A 15780-nucleotide genomic window follows, 5' to 3' on the forward strand; every position below is an offset into this window, starting at 1 on the left:
TGCTGAAGATCGAACCCAGTGCTTCACGCATGCTAGGCAAGTGCTCTACCTCTAAGCCACAACCCCAGCCCCTTTTCTTACTATCTTAGGCTAAAAATATTAGTAACACTTCAAAATAAATGAACTATGTAGTAGACAAAATCTATACGAATACTTGAAAAAGGCCTGATAAAACAGACCAATATAATAATATAAGGATACTGACCCTAAAAGTCAAAAGACCTTTAACTTTTTTTTTTTTTTTTTTGGTAACTGTGGCTGACCCCAGGGATACTTTATCACTGAGCTACATCCCAATTTTCACTTTTTTTTTTTTTTGACAGTCTCCCTAAATTGCGGAAGCTTGCCTCAAACTCTCAAACTTGCAATTCTTCTGTTGGAGAATTTCTGCCTACAAAACTGCTGCGATTAAGGTGTGAACCACTGTGCCAGGATCTCAGTCACTCTTGGAAGCATCAGTGACCTTGTAGGTAGGCTTAATAGTCCATGCTACTCAAGAGACTAAGGCAGAAGGACTGCAAACTGGAAGCCAGCCAGGGCATTGTGATGTTGTTCAGTGGTAGAGCACCTGCCTAGCATGTGTAGACCCTATGTTCCAATTGCACTACTGCAAAATAAAAAATATGTTCCCAGGCCCAGTGACACGTCTGTAATCCCAGTGACTCAGCACTGCATATAAATAATAAATAAATAAAATAAAGGTATTGTGTACATCTACAACTAAAAAAAATTTTTTTTAAATCCTTAAAAAAATTTGATTTTTAAATCCTTAAAAATTTGTGATCCTCCTGTCTCAGGAGGCTGAGACAGGAGGATCACAAATTTCAGGCCAGTCTCAGCAACTTGTCCACACCCTAAACAATTAGGTGAGACCCTATCTCAAAATAAAAAATAGAAAAAGGGGCTGGGGATGTGGCTCAAGCGGTAGCGCACTAGCCTAGCATGCGTGCGTCCTGGGTTTGATCCTCAGCACCACATACAAAGATGTTGTGTCTGCCAAAAACTAAAAACTAAATATTAAAAAAATAAAAAATTTTAAAAATTAAAAGATAAATAAAAATAAAAATAAAATAAAAAAGGCCTGAAATATAACTAGTATACCTCTGTAACCTAAAGTGGCCCTGGATTTAATCCCCATTACCATACAAAAAAGTAATTGAATTTTTAAAAAGTAATTGAATTTAAAGAGTAACTGAATTTTTCTCTACCTTATGCTCTGTCAAATGAGAATAGTGGAGAGGAGGACTCCTCTAGCTTAAGCAACCTTCACTCTAAGAGCTACTACCATGGATGGTATGGTTGAATTGTACCAAGTTTGCAAAAAAACTTTAAAAAAAAAAAAATTTAAGTTGTAGATGCACAAAATATCTTTATTTTTATGTGGTGCTGAGGATAGAACCCAGGTCCTCACGTGTGCAAAGCAAGTGCTCTACCACAGAGCTACAATCCCAGTGTGCAAAAAAACTTCTTAAGCCATCAAACCAAGATCACATTCAATGAGAATGCACTGAATAATTTGAGAAGAGCCATCTTAATAGCATTTAACTTAATTTAGATTATTTGTCTTTAAATGTATTTTCCTATGAAAACCAGTGTTGTGCTCTTTTTAATTTTCAAATACTTACAGACTTAACTGTTTTTTCTCTCATCTCTTAAAGGGTCTTGATCTTGGTATTTTATATTTTAACTCCTTCAAAGTAAATATTACTTATTTTGTATATAAGTGAGAGGCAGATCCACAGAAAATGAAACATGCAGATCCAAACTTGTCAAACAAGTAATACTGCTCAGTTTCTATAAGTTGTTCAGAATGTAAACAATGTTGAAGCAAAAGTACAAATTCAAATTACAGTCAGCTTTGCCCCAATTCTAAAAGATTCACTTAAGGGCTGGGGTTGTGGCTCAGAGGTAGAGCACTTGCCTAGGATGCATGAGGCACTGAGTTCGATTCTCAGGACCACATAAAAATAAAATAAAGGTATTTGTCACCCCACAACTAAAAAATAAATGTTTTAAAAATAAATAAATAAAAGATTTACTTAAAAACTTTCTACAGAACCAGACATAGTACCACACACCTATATCCCAGCAACATGGAAGGCTGAGGCAGGAAGGATCACAGGTTCAAAGCTTGCCTCAGCAATTTAGCAAGACCCTGTCTCTAAATAAAAATATTAAATAAGGGCTGGGAGGCTGGGGTTGTGGCTCAGTGGTAGAGCATTTGCCTACCTTGGCACTGGCACGAGTGAGACACTGGGTTCAATCCTCAGCACCACATAAAAATAAATAAAATAAAGGTATTGTCTGTGTACAATAAATAAATAAATAAATAAACAAAGAGGGAGGGGATGTAGCTCAAGCGGTAGTGCGCTCGCCTGGCATGCGTGTGGCCTGGGTTCAATCCTCCGCGCCACATACAAAGATGTTGTGTCCGCCAAAAACTAAAAAATAAATATTTTTTAAAAATAAAAATAAATAAATAAATACATAGATAGATTAGGGCTAGGGAAGTGGTTCAGAAGTTAATCACCTCTGGGTTCAATTCCAGATACAAAAAAAAAAAAACTTTCTACAGAAATGTCTTTGAGGGCTTCTAAAGGAACCAATTCTTAAAATCAAGCATAGCATTAACAATATAATCAACACATGACTAGATAAATTTTCTTCTTTTTGTGATACTGGGATTGAACCCCTGGCCTAACTGGATTTGAGCATGCTAGACAATTACTCTACCCACTGAGCTATATACATAGCCCTTAAAAAAAAAAATTCATTTTGAAACAGTCTCTTTAAGTTGCCTAGGTAGGCCTGGAACTTTCAATCCTGTCCCAGCCTCCTAAATAGCTGGGACTAGAGGTATGAGCCATGGTACCCAGCTAAATAAATATATTTTTAAATAATCCTTCAGCATACCAAGCCCTTCTATAAACTGCTAAATGTTAAGAGAAAAGGGGGCTGGAGTTGTGGCTCAGTGGTAGAACATTTGCCTAGCACATGTGAGGCACTGGGTTCAATCCTCAACACCACATTGAACAAATAAATAAATAAAGTTATACAATCAAGGGGCTGGGGATGTGGCTCAAGAGGTAGCGCGCTCGGCTTGCATGCGAGCAGCCCGGGTTCGATCCTCAGCACCACATACAAACAAAGATGTTGTTTCCACTGAAAACTAAAAAATAAATATTAAATTCTCTCTCTCTCTGTCTCTCTCTTTTAAAAAAAAAATGGAGTCACTTAAAAAAAAAAAAGTTATACAATCAACAAAAAATATATTTTAAAAAGAGAAAAGGATAGCATGAAAAATGATGTGCTTATTTTTCAAACAACAAAAGGGAAAAAAATCAATTAACTAGCAATGTTTTTTTTAATTAATTATTTATTTAGGTTTTTTTTTTTTTGGCAGACACAACATCTTTGTTTGTATGTGGTGCTGAGGATCGAACCCGGGCCGAAAGCATGCCAGGCAAGCGCGCTACCGCTTGAACCACATCCCCAGCCCCTAGTAATGCTGACAGATATGCAACATGTAACTTCCAAAGCATTATATATTATAACCTTTCTACATAAGTTCACCTTACATTTCATAATATTTCCAAGGTAGGAAAGCAAAACAATTAGAAGCAAGGAAAGAACAGAACTAAATTAGTGGCACATTTATATGCTACTTTATAAAACGGAACAATTAAAAGGAAAGGTGATTGGGCTGGGGATGTGGCTCAAGCGGTAGCACGCTCGCCTGGCATGCGTGCCCAATTCTCAGCACCATATACCAACAAAGATGTTATGTCTGCCAACTAAAAAATAAATATTAAAAAAAAAAATTCTCTCTCTCTCTCTCCTCTCTCACTCTCTTTAAAAAAAAAAAAAAAGGGGGCTGGGGATATGGCTCAAGCGGTAGCGCGCTCGCCTGGCATGCGTGCGGCCCGGGTTCGATCCTCAGCACCACATACCAACAAAGATGTTGTGTCCGCCGAGAACTAAAAAAAAAATAAATATTAAAAATTCTCTCTCTCTCTCCCCTCTCTCACTCTCTCTTAAAAAAAAAAAAAAAAAAAAAGGAAAGGTGATTAAAAAATTGGGGGGGGGGGGGCTGGGGGTATAGCTCAGTTGGTAGCATGCCTCCCCTGCACCACAAAAAAAGGAAAAAAAAGGGGTAGCACAGTGTGATGGTACATGCCTACAATCCCAGGTCAGCCTCAGCACCTTACACCCCATCTCAAAAGAAAAAATGAAATGGCCTAGGAATGTAACTCAGAGGTAGAGTGCTCCTGGTTCAATTCAATCTCCAGTATTAAAAAAAAAAGGTGGGATAAGAAGGCTGAGGCCTGAGGATCAGACAAGTTGAGGAGTTACATCCAGGTCAGCCTGGATGATGGAGAGATCCTATCCCCCACCCAAAAAAAAAAAAAAAGAAAAGAAAGAAAGAAAGAAAAAGGAAATATGAGATCAGAAGATAACTACAGTCTTCTGAAACACTAGGCATCCTTGTACTCTTGTTATTTAATTAAGAACTAAAATGTCCACAGTGCACAAGGCAATGTTATTTAACAATGACGTCATTCAGAAAAAGTCAATGGAATGAATAAATAGGCGCAACTGAAAATGTCTAAAGACTGTCTTCTTATATTCCACTGAATTTTTTTTTTTTTTTTTTTTTGGTACGGAAAATTGAACTCAGAGGCACTTAACCACTAAGCTACATCCCCTGTCCTTTTTATTTTTTGAGACAAGGTCTAGTTAAGTTGCTTAGGGCTCACTAAATTGCTCAGGCTGGCCTGGAACTTTTGATCCTCCTGCCTCAGCCTCAGCCTCCACTCTGTAATTGTGGATTACAGATGTGCTTCACCAATTTTCAAATGAATAGACACCAAGGTTTTAAAAAAAGATGTTTTCTATTTAAACTGAAACTTACCATTTAAAAAACACTACTATCACCCTAAGAAACAAGTATAATATTAGAAAACAAAGAAACATAAAAACTTGATGCTATATTTGATAAAGTATATTTCTCTAAAAAACAAAAGTCTCACATGTTGAGTTTTTGCAATAAAATTATAATTTTGAGTACATTTTAATCATCTAAACCTTACTTATTACTAATGTTCATAAGCACTAGTCTAAAGAAAACTTTTTAAAAAATGAGATCCCAGCAATCTGACCCTAAGTTTAGTGACACTGTTGGCAAACCAATCCTGGTATCACACTCAACTCAACTTCTAAGAGAAGACATTTTCCTGACCCCAATAAAATCAAGCAGATGTGAAATTCTTACTTTTAGTGCCTGAAATTTGCTTCTTGAGTGAATTATAGCCACCAAGGAAATATGTTCTAGTCTCCTGCCAAAGCCCAGCCCTTCATTCTTTATTAAGCAGAACTCCCAAGAAGTCATCCAAATTTAAGTCTTTCAAAGCTACTACCCTTCAACCTAGGGCAAAAGTTTTTTAGTACTTCGCAGTGACTGAGAGAAAAAGATCTAAAGCTTTAAACCCAGGAGAAAGTTTATAAGAGTAAGACTACAAAATGAGAAGGAGAAAGTCTAGTAAGACTACAAAATGAGAGGAAAGGATGCTAATAAAGACGAATAGGTGTGGTTTTTTTTAATATTTATTTTTTGGTTGTAACTGGACACAATATCTTTATTTTATTTATTTATTTTTATGTGGTGCTGAGGATCGAACCCAGGGCCTCCCACGTGCTAGGTGAGCGCTCTACAGCTGAGCCACAACCCCAGCCCCAAATAGGTGTTGTTTTTTTAAAAAAAAAAAAAAAAAAAAAAAAGCCAGATATGGTGGCACATACCTGTAATCTCAGTGGCTCCTGAGGTTGAGGCAGGAGGATAGCAAGTTCAAAGGCAGCCGCAGCAAAAGCAAGGTGCTAAATAACTCAGTGAAACCCTGTCTCTAAATAAAATACAAAATAGGGCTGGGGATATGGCTCAGTGATTGAGTGCCCCTGAGTTCAATCCCTGGTACAAGAAAAAAAAAAAAAAAGCTACTGATGACTTAAAAAAAAAAAATACAACTAAGAGCATAGATCATTTCACTCTCTGGAAACTAAGTTCAGTTAACTAGGTGGTCCTATCCTTACTACCAACCACCAGGGACAAAGCCATGAAAAACACAGGAACACAGAGATAGCTGATTTGTTTTGGTTCTAACTTTGTGCCTTTACTCACGTATTCCACAAACAGAAAACAGGATAAAAGTCGAAAGGAAGGATTAAAGGTTTTTAAAAGATGATTTCTTTTTCTTTTTTTTTCTTATTTTATTTTTTTTAATATTTATTTTTTAATTTTTTGGCGGACACAACATCTTTGTATGTGGTGCTGAGGATCGAACCCGGGCGGCACGCATGCCAGGCGAGCGCGCTACAGCTTGAGCCACATCCCCAGCCCTAAAAGATGATTTCTAAAAATAATAAATGTATCCTCATGCAGTGGCACATGCCTATAATCCCAGCTACATGGGAGGCTGATGCATAAGAATCAAAAAGTTCAAGACCAACCTGGGCAACTTAGATCCTGCCTCAAAATTAAAAAAAAAAAAAAATGTAAACAGACTAAGTGAACCCCATAAAGGCTGAAGTCTTCCACAACCATATAATAATACCTCATTTTGTAAAGTGATTATCTCATTTCACATTATTTCATATTTCATGTGCCTTTTTTTATTTTTATTTTTGGGCGAGTACCAGGGATTGAACTCAGGGGCATTCAACCACTGAGCCACATCACCAGACCTATTTTGTATTTAATTTAGAGACAGGGTCTCTCTGAGTTGCATAGCACTTCACTGTTGCTAAAGCTGGCTTTGAACTCGAGATCCTTCTGCCTCTACCTCTTGAGACACTGGTATTACAGGTGTGTGCACCCAGCTATTCATGGCCTTTTATTGTCAAGAGATTTAATTTGTCCCTGTAAAATAACAATATATCACAGAAGTGGGTAAAATGTGATACTTTGTAGCAGTCCAGCAAGAGTAGAAAAGTTTGATTTCAGGGACTTTTTTTTTTCCATTAAGAAACAGACATTAGGGGTGGGGCTGGAGCTCAGCGGCAAAGGGCAAAGCACTTGCCCCGCAAGTATAAGGCACTAGGTTCAATCCTCAGCACCACATAAAAAAAATAGATAAATAACTAAATAAAATAAAGGTATTATGTCCATCTACAACTAAAACTATTAAAAAAACTTTAAAAAAATAAAAGAATAAATTCATTCCCTGGGGGCTGGGGTTGTGGCTTGGAGGTAGAGCACTTGCCTAGCATGTGTGAGGGACTGGGTGGATCCTCAACACCACATAAAAATAAAATAAAGATGGCTGGGGATGTGGCTCAAGCGATAGCGCGCTTGCCTGCCATGGGTGCGACCCGGGTTCGATCCTCAGTACCACATACCAACAAAGATGTTGTGTCCGCCGAGAACTAAAAAACAAATATTAAAAAAAAAAATTCTCTCTCTCTCTCTCCTCTCCTCTCTCACTCTCTCTTAAAAAAAAAAAAAAAATCCAGAGGCAAAAATAAAATAAAGATATTGGGTCCACCTATAACTAAAAAATAGAAAAAATAAAAAGAGTAAAAGTCCCTGGGGACTGGGATTGTGGCTCAGTGGCAGAGCACTTGCATAGCATGTGTGAGGTACTAGATTCGATATTCAGCACCACATATAAATAAATAAATAAAGGCCTGTTGACAACTAAAAAAATTTTTTTAAATAAATAAATAAATAGAATAGAATAGTCCGACAACCACTAGGGAGGCTGAGACAGGAGGATCCTGAGTGCAAAAACTCAGCAAAAGTAAGGTGCTAAGCAATTAATTCAGTGAGACCCTGTCTCAAAATAAAAAGGGCTAGGGATGTGCCTCAGTAGTTAATCGCCCCAGCATTCAATCCGCAGTACCAAAAAAAAAAAAAAAAGACAAGACAGTTAGTTGTAATAGATAAATTCTTAGGTCCCTTTCAGCTCTAACTTTCTACTCCAAGATCTCCAACTCACTAAGAAAATTTTATTGTCTCATTAAAGCTCAAAATGTAGTCATTTTAAATATACCACATGAACTGAAAAAAGCTAGAGAACTCATGCAGACTTTTCCTCTCAAGAGTTTCCAAAATTGCAGCAGACAGGAAACATGATTGCTTAATTTGTTAACCCGACTTATATAAGAACCAATCCTTGAAAAAAAACGAACCAGTCTAAATGGAACACTATAACAAATACAAACAATTCACAAGCACACAAATATTCCAAAGTAAGTAGAATTTTGGTGGTATTAAACTGTTTTCCAAAATAATTTTTATTTATCATAGGAGAATATAAAAATGTATATGGTCTGGGCCGGGGTTGTAGCTCACTGGTAGAGCACTCACCTAGCACATGTTAGGCCCTGGGTTAGTTAGATCCTCAGCACCACATAAAAATTAAAAAATAAATAAAATAAAGGTATTATGTTCAACTACAACTAAAAAAGATTCAGTAAAAATATATATGGTCTAAGCCCAGTGCAGTGGCACATACCTATACTCCCAGCTATTTGGGAGGCTGAGGCAGGATCACAAATGGCCAGCCTAGGCAATTCTCCCGTCTCAAAATAAAACTAAAAAGGGCTCAATGGTAGCTCATAGGTACAGTGCCCCGGAGTTTAATCCTCAATATATTAAAAAAAAAAAAAGTGGGGAGGGACCTGGATACAGTGTACATGCCTATAATCCCAGTGACTCAGGAAGCTAAGGCAGGAAGATCACAAGTTCAAAGCCAGCCTCAGCAATTTAGTCAGGCCCTAAGCAACTTATCGAGATGCTGTCTCAAAAATAAAAATCAAAAGGGGGGCGTGGAGGGACACTGAAAATGTGGCTCTTGGATTACAGGAGTGCACCACAGGGCCCAGTGGTAGAGTGCTTGCATGGTACGAATGAGGTCCTGGGTTTGATCCCCAGCACCACAGAAAAGAAAGAAAAAGATAAATTCTCAATAGACTTTAATCTTATTTTGTGTGTATGTTTTTAATTTCAAACTAACCAACAGTGCAACAATTCAAAATGAAAAGACTTAACTATTAAGCCAGGTGCAGTGGTACACACCTGTAACCCCAATGACTCTTGGAGACTGAAGTAGAAGAATTGCAAATTCAAGGTAAGCCTCAAAAATTTAGCAAAGTCCTAAGCAACTTAGTGAGACCTTATCTCAAAATTTAAAAAAGGACTGGGAATGTAGCCTTAGGTTCAATCCCCAGTACCAAAAGATAAAATGAGAAAGACTAAATATTGTGGTCAACTGATTTAATATACATTACAATATATATCTCTTTCTTTTAATGCTGTTATTCCTAACCCCTCTCAACCCTACCTCCCTACTCCATTCCTGACCTCACTCCTTTTCTTTCTCCTCCCTCTCCAAACATACATGATATTTTCAAAGCAGTCTAAGAAGTTATTCCCTATCTAGGAAATCAGTAGATTAAATCTAGGAAGCTTATTTAAAATATATTTTAGTGTGAGGAGACACAGTTCTTTTTGTTGTTTTGGTATGAAGGATTGAACCCAGAGGTGCTCAACCACTAAGCCACATCCCCAGCCCCACCACTTTTTTTTTTTCATACAGGGGATTAAACTCAGAGGCACACACCACTGAGCCACATCCCCAGCTCTATTTTGAATTTTTTTAGAGACAGGGTCTCACTAAATTGCTTACTGCCTCACTTTTGCCAAGGCTGGCTTTGAACTTGCAAACCTCCTGCTGCAGCCTCCCAAGCCACTGTGATTACAGGTGTGCACCACTGCACGTGGTCCCAGCCTTTTTTTATTTTTACTTTGAGATAAGTCTCACTGGGGCTGGGGATGTGGCTCAAGTGGTAGCGCGCTCGCCTGGCATGCGTGTGGCCCAGGTTCGATCCTCAGCACCACATACAAACAAAGATGTTGTGTCCACCAATAACTAAAATAAATAAATATTAAAATTCTCCCTCTCTCTTTAAAAAAAAATAAAATAAAAAAGAGATAAGTCTCACTAAATTGCATAGGGCCTCACTAAATTGCTGAGGCTGGCTTCTAACTTTTGATCCTCCTGACTCAAGTCTCCCCTAGTCTCTTGGATTACAGGAATGTACCACAGGGCCCAGACATTGTTACTTTTCTAATTCATTTGCCTAAATGATTAGTCCTTGAGAAAGTGTTACCCCCAGAAGGTTCTATTCTCCCCCTACCTTGTTTTTTTTGGTATCAGGGACTGAACCCAGGGGTGCTTAACCATTAAACAATATACACAGCCTTTTTGTTTACTTTGTATTTGGAGATAAGGTTCTTGATAAATTGCTTAGGATGTCACAAAGCTAACACTGGCTTTGAATTGGCTATCCTCCTGCCTCAGCCTCCCAAACCGCTGGGATCACAAGTGTGCATCACTGTATCCGGATTCTATTCCCTTCTTTAACTCAACAGTTTCAATTAAGCCGAGAATTACTTCCTAATAAGTGCAAAAGATTGCCTGACATAGTGATACATGCCTACAATCTCAGCTACTCAGGAGATTGAGGCAGGAGAATCACAAGTTTGAGGTCAGCATGGGTAACTTGGTAAGTTTGTCTCAAATGAAAAATAAAAAGGAGAGTTGGGGGTGTAGCTCAGTGGTAAAGTGCTTGCCTAGCCAGCACAAGGCTCTAGACTCAACCCCTAGCACTACAAAAGTAAGTAAATAAGTTAGAGTGGTTTTTCAAGGCCACCATCACCTATCGCCCTTGTAATGGTCCTTAGTTGGGTACAACAGTGCATACCTTAAGCCCATCAAGACCCCCAGTAATGTTATCCAGACCCTGTTTCAAAATAAAAAATAAATATTTTTACCACTGGGATATAGCCCAGTGGTAAAGTGCCCAAGGTTTAATCCCCAATACCAACAAGAAAAAATAAAATGAAAATAAAAAGGGCTGGGCATGCAGCTCAATGGTAGAATGCCCCTGGGTTCAATTCCAAGTGACACAAAAACAGATAGACAGATGAACGCAAAAGACTGAAAACCTTACCTGGGGCATTTGCTATAGCCAATGGCAGGCCTGGAAGTTGGTGCACTTGAATTCCTGAAGTACCCAGTGCACTGAGGTTAATGGTTTGGAGGCCCGGCATGGAGGAGAGCTGAGCAGCATTCACAGTGACAGTGCCGGCAGGGATGGAGGCAGCTGAGGCAATGGGTGTAAGGGTGGTGTTGCTGCTGCTGGTCTGCCCCAAGGAAACACCCTGCATTGGGGCCAAAGTGATTGTCTGGGCCTGTGGGTTCTGAACTTGGAGATTCTGCAGCTGAAGAGTTTGCCAACTGACCTGTCCATTGGGCCCCACTGTTGGTGTCCGGATGATGATGGGGCCAGAGTTTGGAACAGCCTGAAGCTGGAGGTTCTGGAGGGTTTCCTGGGAGATAGCTTGAGTTGTAAAGGTCTGCCCTGACAATGGTGCTGCTTGGAGGGCCTGAAGAGCCTGTCCCCCTTGAACTAACTGAGGCTGAATAAGAATTTGTTGTTGCTGTGTCTGCTGGTTTTGTTCTCCCTCTTTTTGCTGACTTGCTTGCAGTGAGCCTCCAGATGTCTGGTTCTGTTGGATATTCAAGGCATCAGATCCCTGTAGCCCACTAACCCTCTGGGGTGTCTGGCCTTGAGAATTGGTCCCGGATGATCCGCTGGTGGTAAAGTTCATAATTCCCATGTTGCTGGTGGTAGTAGTTGTTGAGTAGCTATTGGCATTGGTAAAAAAGGAGCTGGAACTGGCTTGTGATGACACCAAGCTAGCAGAACTGATGGCAGTCCCTGAGGTGACAGGCTGTGAGCCACTCTCCTGGGACCCAGAGCTGCTAATCGTGACGGCCTGAGAGCTGGGAGTCAAGGTAGCTGCAGAAACACTGTTGACAGGTAGCAAGGTGATATTTCCATTCAAGGCCACTGGTACATTGGTCACATACTGAGTCTGTCCTGAGAGCACATTATTAGCCAGGCCTTGGAGGGGTACAGCCTGCTGGAGTAAGTTTGGCATAGCAGCAATGATGTTGCCTCCACTTCCTCGATTTGTGATGATCTGCTGGTTTGCACCTGGTATGATCTGTATTTGACCAGAACCATCCTGCTGCACTTGTGCCCCTGTTGCAGCAAATTGCAGCTGCTGCCCATCAACTGTTTGGAACTGTGGGATTACTTGATATTGAATGTTAGGCATCACTCCAGGTAGTCCTGTCAGAACTTGCTGGTTCTGTAAGTTGGAGGTGGCAGCCACAACATACTGCCCACCAGAAACCGTGCGATTCTTAGAAGACTCACTGCCACCGCTGCCATTGGTATTGTTTCCACTCTGTTCCTTTGAGGTAGGAGTAGCCCCAGAGGAGGAAGAGATGATCTGCCAGCCATTGGCACCCTGTGAAAGTTGTGTGGCTGTGAGGTCAAGCTCACCTGTGCCCCCTGACTGGCTTGGACCCTGGGAGTTGTTGCTGTTTTCATTGGGTGACTCAATTCTGCTGCAGGTTGCTGCCAGCAGAGCCAAAGGGGATGGCTGGGATTCCTGGCCAGAAAATAGGAGAGGAAAGGAGTTAGTGACACCTAGCTGCTAGCCTAGGGGGCAATATACAAAAAATAAACAGCAATGCAGCGCAATATTTAAAAAAAAAAAAAAAAAAACTGGCCTATATTTGGGGATGGGGGTATAGTTCAGTGGTAGATTGCATGCCCAGCATGTCTGAGGCCCTGGATTCAATCCCAGCAATGCAAAAAAATAAAAAAGAAAAAAGGAAAAAAATCCAAAAAACCCTGACCTATAGGTATTTCTAAAATTCTCATCCTTAGGGAATCTCCAACTCACTTTCCTCCCTAAGCTTACTTCTTTCAATAAAATTAGTTTTTTTCCTAAAATGTTTTCTATGAAGATTAAAGCAATATCTAAGAATATTTAGATCCGCTCAATACCTTCCCCATTTGATGATCACTCACCTGCCCTCCTCCTCCTCCTCCTCCACTGCTGCTGCTACTGCCTGTGCTGCTGCTTCGAGTCTGAGAAAAGGCACCACCACTATTTCCATTGCCCCCATTATTGCCACCAACTCCTTTTTCAATCTTCACCACTGCTGTCATTTCATCCATGGAGTGATCTTGATCTAAAGATAAAAGATAAAAAACTTAAAGTGGGGAGAGGGAATTAAAAAGGGTAAAGCCTATTAAACTATGATGAAATCAGTAATGACTAATAGGAAGATGAAAGTCACCAGTACAAATAAAATGGATCTGGAAAGGGGAATCCTAGAGCCTACAGGACATGAACTAGGTTCAGTGATGCCAAAAGCAAGTCTCAATTTCCCCATGAACAAAATTAAACTCAGAAAATACTCATAAAGTGCTTTGGGGATGGGAAATGTGAAGAGTGGTAGAGGATGCTGAAAGAGTTTCAAAATAATGAAAAGTATCCTGGGGAAAAAAGGAGAATAGGTAAGGCAAAAATCAATATGTGGGTGGATGGAAAGCTTGCTAAAATTAGAGTTAAAAGAGATGGAGAAAGAAAAATACAAGTATAAAAAGTAAGAGGGGAAAAAGGAAAAGTGGGAAAGAGGAAGCAAAAACTCCAAGTGGGGAAACATTTGTGAATACTAGCAATAGGCTAAAGGGGTCTAAGGGTTAGAAATCAGAAGGTTTCAGGACTAGAGGGCGGACCCTAGAAAAAAAGGGCGGTTTCGGGGTGAGGGGCGTGGAAAGGGCGGGACCGCGAGGGGGGGAGGGGAACTTACCGGGTGTGGGGGGGAGGGCCTTGGGGCAGGCAGCGACCAGAGGGCGGACCAGGGAGGCGGTTGGCTCGGGCGGGGCCTGCACTGCTCGGGCCGCCCCCGCGGCGCCAGCCCCTGGCGGGAGGAGCCTCAGGCGGGCGGCCCAGAAGTGGGGGGTAAAGCCCGTCCCCCGTGGCCGGGGCGGGCAGGGGGCGGGCGAGGCCACGCTGCCCCCTCCCCCGGGGCGGGCGGCCCATCCCCCTCCTCCTCGGAGGCCCCGCCACTGCCCCTTCTCCCTCCCTTCCCTCCGCCCCGGGCGGGACCAAGGCCGCCGCCGCCGCCTCCCGCCCGCCCCCCCTCACGGCGGGGACCGCCCGGTCGGCCCTCGCGCGCGCCCCCTCACTACCCTTCCACCCCTAAGCTTGGAGTGGACTCATCCTTACCGCTCATGGTGGCAGCTGAGGGGCGAGCTCAAGGGGGTCCTGTCCGGGGGGGTGGGGGGGGCCAGGAAAAACGCGGACGCTGACGAGGCAAGCGAACCTGGACCGGACAGGGAGGGGGGGGGTAAAGAGGAGGGAGTAGCGCGCCACAAGCCCGGCCTTGGCCCCGCCCCTTCGGTACTGCCCCGCCCAATGAGGGAGGGGGAAGGGAGGGACTAGCAGAAGAAAGGCGGGCAGATTCCCCAATGGTAAGACTCGTTCCTTCTCTAAGGCGTGTAAGACAAAGTTGCGTGTCTGGTGTCCGCCCAAAAGAACCGCCCCCTCAGTTTGAAAAACCAATGAAAGAGGCAGGAAGTGAGGATGGGTGGAAGCTAGAGATGATAGGCTTAGAAAGAAACCAGTTAATTACCAGGCGGGCTCCCTGAGAGATAGGGATAGGGAGAGCATTGATAGAAATGACAGAATAACGACCAACCAGAATCTTGGACGTGCCTGGGCAAAGTCCTGGTTGGGAGGAGAGTAAAAAGTAGGTAGCAATAGCACAGGATGGAGCTGATCTAAACCAATCAGAAATCAGGCGGGCAGTCAGGAATGTTATGATTGGATTAACACTGAAAAGTGACGGAATACGACGCATATTGACATAAACTAAAAACCAATTGAAAGCCGAATCAACTCTGAGGGTAGGAACTTGGAAAGAGCAAAGGAGAATTGGCCTCTCCCTCAGTTATTCAGCCCAATGAAGGAGCAAAGTAAGTCTGGTACCGCCTCCAAAAGGCCTAATGGGCGTTACTAGAGACGCCCATCATGAGGGAGGGAACAGGGCTGTGCCAAGAGGATCCCGTCGCCATATTGACTCTCCTTAAGGGAAGTCTTTACAGTCATTATGTGGTACCCTTCACCAGGGTTCTGCAACTCAACAAGTGTCAGAGCCAAGACCTTCGGCGCGTGCAGTCCTGCTTCACCGCTCGGGCTCATTTAAGTATTCACTTAACCGCTGCCAAAAAGTACCTCTCGAGTCTTAACCTCCTCCTTGGGTAGGCAGACAGGCTGGCAGATACCTTCCAATGTGGGTGTAAGCCCTGCGATTGCGGGCGGGATCAGATGTGGTGACAGCGCTCACAAACTGAGTTAATACTGAAATGCCTAGTATGCAAGGTTATTGTAAGACTCCAACTAACGCCATTTTATTAAGCTCTCCCAGACTACAGGCGCTAAACACTAAACTTCTCGCTACTTAACTTTTCAAGAGCTTGTGTTTGAGGCTACAGTGCATTGGAGAACCTCCTGGAGTCAAGATCTCCTGAGCCACTTCCTCCCCCACCCCTAGTTGCAAATACCGCCTAAGTATGAAGCAACAGAACCCGAGTTCCTGCTTTTTGCAATCACAGAGATTAAAGGAGATTTTGCCGGAGGCATCTGAATCTCTGGTTTCCATCTTGCCTCCTTTATGCTTGTTTTAGTGGAGGCAGCCTTGAAGTCTTGTCAAATGACAGTGTCACTCCCATTACCATTTGTACCTTATATGCTGTTTCTTCATTACCTACAGTTCGCTTCATTATATGTTCTCATGTTTTAAAATCTGGATTTCCTTCTAAAACTTTTTATAACCCTTTGAAGGTAGGAAC

At 41.8% G+C, this 15780-nt stretch overlaps 1 protein-coding gene across 6 annotated transcripts in view; it reads right to left on the minus strand.

Annotated features, from left to right (window-relative positions):
• Positions 1-14278, minus strand: part of Sp1 (Sp1 transcription factor) — a 51022-nt gene extending 36744 nt beyond the window's left edge. For 4 of the 6 annotated variants that reach the window (XR_013422902.1, XM_078014542.1, XM_078014541.1 and 1 more), the window contains exons 1-3: positions 14156-14278; positions 12949-13112; positions 11011-12523 (exon numbers count right to left, since the gene is read on the minus strand). Coding sequence is in view for 5 of the 6 variants with exons in the window: in XM_078014542.1 (XP_077870668.1) it covers positions 11011-12523; positions 12949-13112; positions 14156-14162 (1684 nt within the window). In the remaining variant the exon portion in view is untranslated. Of the gene's footprint in view, positions 1-11010; positions 12524-12948; positions 13113-13736; positions 13920-14155 lie in introns of those variants that run through there. The other 2 variants (XM_078014539.1, XM_040280567.2) reach the window with 2 other exon arrangements.
• Positions 14279-15780: the final 1502 nt, after the last annotated feature.

The sequence above is a fragment of the Ictidomys tridecemlineatus genome, chromosome 6 (assembly GCF_052094955.1).
Source record: "Ictidomys tridecemlineatus isolate mIctTri1 chromosome 6, mIctTri1.hap1, whole genome shotgun sequence".
Lineage (NCBI taxonomy): Eukaryota > Metazoa > Chordata > Mammalia > Rodentia > Sciuridae > Ictidomys > Ictidomys tridecemlineatus.